At 36.6% G+C, this 4,646-nt stretch overlaps 1 protein-coding gene across 6 annotated transcripts in view; it reads right to left on the reverse strand.

Moving 5' to 3' along the window:
- Positions 1-332: 332 nt before the first annotated feature.
- Positions 333-4,646, reverse strand: part of LOC124176703 — an 81,107-nt gene continuing 76,793 nt past the window's right edge. For all 6 annotated transcript variants that reach the window (XM_046558294.1, XM_046558293.1, XM_046558292.1 and 3 more), the window contains 2 exons: positions 4,465-4,631; positions 333-4,374 (listed from right to left, as the gene is read on the reverse strand). In XM_046558294.1, the coding sequence (XP_046414250.1) occupies positions 3,561-4,374; positions 4,465-4,631 (981 nt within the window). In that variant the 3' untranslated portion in view covers positions 333-3,560. The remainder of the gene's footprint in view (positions 4,375-4,464; positions 4,632-4,646) is intronic.

Genomic DNA, 4,646 nt, shown 5'->3' on the forward strand with positions numbered 1-4,646 from the left:
GAAATGACGATGTAAATTCTTCGATTTTCGGCCGTAACTTCTGATCCGTTACTCGCAGCGTATCGGGACTGCGCACAATCGATTCCACTAACAAAATGTTAAATAATTGTTAATTATCGAATTCACTTACTAATTGCATGCTGATTTTGAAATGAAAAAAAACTAAATATTACTATCCTCCAATCATATAATATTGCATATTCCAAGCTTTTTGTGTTGCACATAATCTAGTCTCTAGTCATAATACAGGCGCTCATGCGGATAGGAATATGAGCTGCAGTGTATCATGTACATATCACTTTGAAGGGACGTATGGAAATGTCTTATAATAATTACTTGGCCCTCTCATAACGGAGGTGATTTTTATTTCAACAAAAATAACAATTTACATTGAATTGTTTTGATAATAATATTATCGTGTATATTACACCTGTATTTTACTGTAGGCGTGGTATCCGCTCGTTCGCTATTAATCATAATAAATTTTTTAATTTAATTAATAATAATGTTATAGGTAGTGTTGTAGTTTTAGCAGCTTCGCGTTTTGTATACTTATGATACAATGTTCAAGAGAGGATGAGTGCCTTGGCATCAGCCCTATACAGCCTCCTTGGCATGGAAGATGGATCTGTCGATCACACGCCACGTTACAATCACATAGGTACACATGTTACAGTACATTACAACGTTGTCTATCCTAAAATTTTTGTTCTCAATCAGTTATAGGAGCAGTAGAGTTATACTATTTGCACTGATCTCTGCATCAGTGATTATTTGTTGCTCGCTGCCAGATCCCCTTGATCATGCTGATAAATTTCTCAAGTTATATTCGAGTTACGTGAAGTCAAAGTAGGTCATACTCACATCACTCCACTCAAACGTATTCTGGAAAATCAACGTTTTAACTGAATTCCGTGTGAGATCAGTAAACAGTTGATTTTTTCATTACGAATTTATAGTGCCGAAAAAAGACAGCATCAGACATTCGGTATAAGCTGGGAAATTTCTATTTAATTGTAAGAAAACAATATATGAAAAGAAATATATTAGTTTTTGTAAAATTGTATTCGTTTTTCGATAAGTACCCTGATGTCGCAACTTCTAAAGATCAATATCACCGAAATTTAGCTATGCCGAAGCACACTAAAATTGTAATGTAATTATTTGAAGAGATTAAAAAATGTTGAAATCCTCAATGTTCGTGATGTATTGTATATGTATATTTAAATTTAAGAAAAAGTTAAAATGCACAAGAGACCACAGAGAACAACAAGATATCATGCTTTCTGTGGTGTAAAATGTTATGAGTTGTAACAATGGGTAAAATCATTAATACGAATTATATTCGTATTACCATCTGCAAGGGATCCCATGTTCAGTTTCCACTTTCCGGAATATCTCAGTTGCTGTGGATTAATTCGTGAACTGTTTCATTTGCTAAGATACGATAAGTGCTTTTCTTTTAGGATAATAATCATTCCAGTTAAGTAATGTGACCAATGAATTGTCATGTTGTCCGACAGATGAAGTTGGATTAACTAAAACCATGGTAAATCTTGCCTAGTATGGGAGTCATGTTAATCTCAAAAATATAAATTAACTATTAACGATACACGACCGCTAAGTATTTTGTATATGCTATTCCCTATATTTACAGCAATTGAAATGTTTGAGAAAATAGATTCCAATAGGGAAACCCTGAATTCAAAGAAGATTCGAAGAAAATCGCTACCAAGGGGAGACCCCGAGTTAAAGAAATGTGACATGAGTAGCAGCACAATTAAGATATTATATTTGGTACACTCTGCAGGTATTTAGCATCATCGTGTTAAATGACAGTGACACTTTTCATCTACGCTACCTTCATCCTGGATTTTTCACAGTCACAATTATTGTCCACTCTTGAAAACCACATTTGCATAGAAATATAAAATCAAGCTATATAAAAAAAGTCTGCATGTGTCATTAAATTAAATAAAATCCACATTTGTTAATTAATAATCAATCGGTTTAATTATTATTTATTCATTTATAAGAGAACGTAGTCTTGGGCGGGGGTTCCCTAGTCAGTTCGTGGTTCCTAAATGCTAGCTACTATATTTTGTATATATGTATATGTATATATATAAGCGCGCGCAGCGCGTGTGTTTGTCCATGTATGCATGTGTGTGTGCGTGTGCATGTATTAATATATATGTATGTACGTATATATCTACAAACGCACGCGCACAGGTACACAGATACACCCACACACATTTACACACACACATATGTATACTTAGATTATAATCAACTTAAAATTATCTTCACTTACTTGCTTAGCTTAAAAATTAATATTATGTACTATGTACAGCGCTTAGAATTACAGTTCAAACCACTTTACCAAAAAAGAGTAGTAGTAGTAGTAGTAAACGAGTTCTTAAAACATACTATTTATATAAATGTATTTTAACCGTTTTATGCGACTACTCGCTACATTTCGCACTGGTTTATAATCAAAGAGCTTAATTTCGGTCACGCAGTTGACTTATACGAAATGAAAACATACACACTCTAATCTTCGTATTACTGTTTACCATTTACTATATATTTACAAAAAGCGTCTGTATTATCAACTCGGACAGTTTTTATGATTCGCTTGCCTCTCATTTACGCGGCGAGGTCAACGCACTTGTTCAATTAACTAAAGAGCTTTGTTTTTACAAGGTGCCAATCCGTTAGCTTTACGAAAGCAATCGTTATTATGTCAATTTTTTGAATGCAATTTGATGCAGTACTTTTGTCTTGAACCTACTTTTATTTTTAATATAATTAGAGCACTTTCATGTATCACTAAAACAACTCATTAATCAACATTATCAGAAATATGCCATTGTATACCCATGTGGTAAATGATGTTTCGATCATTTGAAAAGATGGATATGAATCAAATAAACAGTTTCTTTTTGAAAGCAGGCGGTAATTCGGTAAAGTGGAAACGTTGCTTCGAATTTAATGTACCTAATAATCCACGGAAAATATTTTTCTTTAAATCAACATAATACTCGGTGTCTGAAACAATACATAACCATGATACTCTTGATTCTCAGGACCCATTATCATTTTTTAGCGTAAGTTCAAGGTAAAGCTATTGGTAAATCTTACCTCATTGTACTTGAATATAATTCTCCTAAATAATTTGCTACATAGTAAAATAATAGTGATAACAAATGTCAGTTATTGACATTGTAATTGGTTTGCGTTCAGAAAATTATCTCCTTTACAAATCAATGACAGTTTATTTGAAATAATGAATGGAATTGGAAGAGTGTGGAATAGACATGTACCATTGAAACATTTCATTCGTAATCAAATACTACATGGGCACCAAACCCAAGACCATCGCATTGGCCCGTGTAACAAACTTCATCACGGGCACCTTGTGTCACAAATGTCTTATATGCCCTACCAACGAAAGCAATCAGCCTTCATTATATATATACTTATAATAGACAAGTCCTTGTTAAAATATGACTAGCAGTATCTGCTGCGGTCATTTGTTACTAATTGTATTCCATTAATCAGTCCTCATCTGAGAGGGATTCGTATTGGTCGCAGAGAAGAGGCGCTGGTTCAGCTTGAGTTTGCTCAGCTTTGTTCGCGAATGAGGTGGGTGGCGGAGCTGTAGGAAGTCCTACAGGTACACCAAGCACATTGAATGGATATAGAGTCGTCGGAGTGGGAACTGGAGGTTGCTGAGGTTGGTTGCCACTTTCATCGATAACCATTTCCCCTCCCGAAGGACTTTCCACTCCGGTTTTCTCCTCCTTCTCAACGCCGCCGTTACCCCCATTCCTATCAACAACACCGACCGCTTTGTCATCCTCAGACGTTCTCATTACTTCAACAATTTTATTTTTCACATAGTCCAGCGGAGAAAGGTGAGGCTTATTAGAGGGTGTAGTGGCAGTGGTGGTCGTAGTCGAATCATAGAAGCGGCGCGTGTATTGATTGGTAGTTGTCTCAGGCGGTGAGACCGGTTCCACTGTGTGGAACTGCTGTTTGTTTGCTGACGAAGGGGCTTGCTGCTGTTGCTGCTGCTGCTGCTGCTGCTGCTGCTGCTGCTGCTGCTGCTGCTGCTGCTGCTGCTGCTGCTGCTGCTGTTGTTGTTGTTGTTGTTGTTGTTGTTGTTGTTGTTGTTGTTGTTGCTGTTGCTGTTGCTGTTGTTGTTGTTGCTGTTGCTGTTGCTGTTGTTGCTGCTGCTGTTGTTGCTGTTGTTGTTGCTGCTGCTGCTGCTGCTGTTGCTGAGCGACACGAATGATCTGACGTTCATCCCCAGTCTTAGAAGAGTCTACCTCTGTGCCTTTTCTACGTTTCCACTGTTCATCATGGTAGCTGATTCGATTAGAAGGAAAATTCATTAATCTTTTTTGTATAATTGACACATCTAGTGTATAGAACTGTAATTTGGTAATAAAATCTTACCCTGTGTATGGTCTATAGCTGGAACTATGAGGCGGACCATAATCTTTGTTCACAATATGATTGACATGTTCCCCAAGAGTAATTGCCTTATTCCCACCGCCACTGCCTTCACCTGCAGGACTGTGAATATTTCCATTTGGTTCTGCTGGACTGTCTCGTTGGACATTCTGAAGAGAGATCAT

The sequence above is a fragment of the Neodiprion fabricii genome, chromosome 2, assembly GCF_021155785.1.
Source record: "Neodiprion fabricii isolate iyNeoFabr1 chromosome 2, iyNeoFabr1.1, whole genome shotgun sequence".
In the NCBI taxonomy this organism is placed as follows: domain Eukaryota; kingdom Metazoa; phylum Arthropoda; class Insecta; order Hymenoptera; family Diprionidae; genus Neodiprion; species Neodiprion fabricii.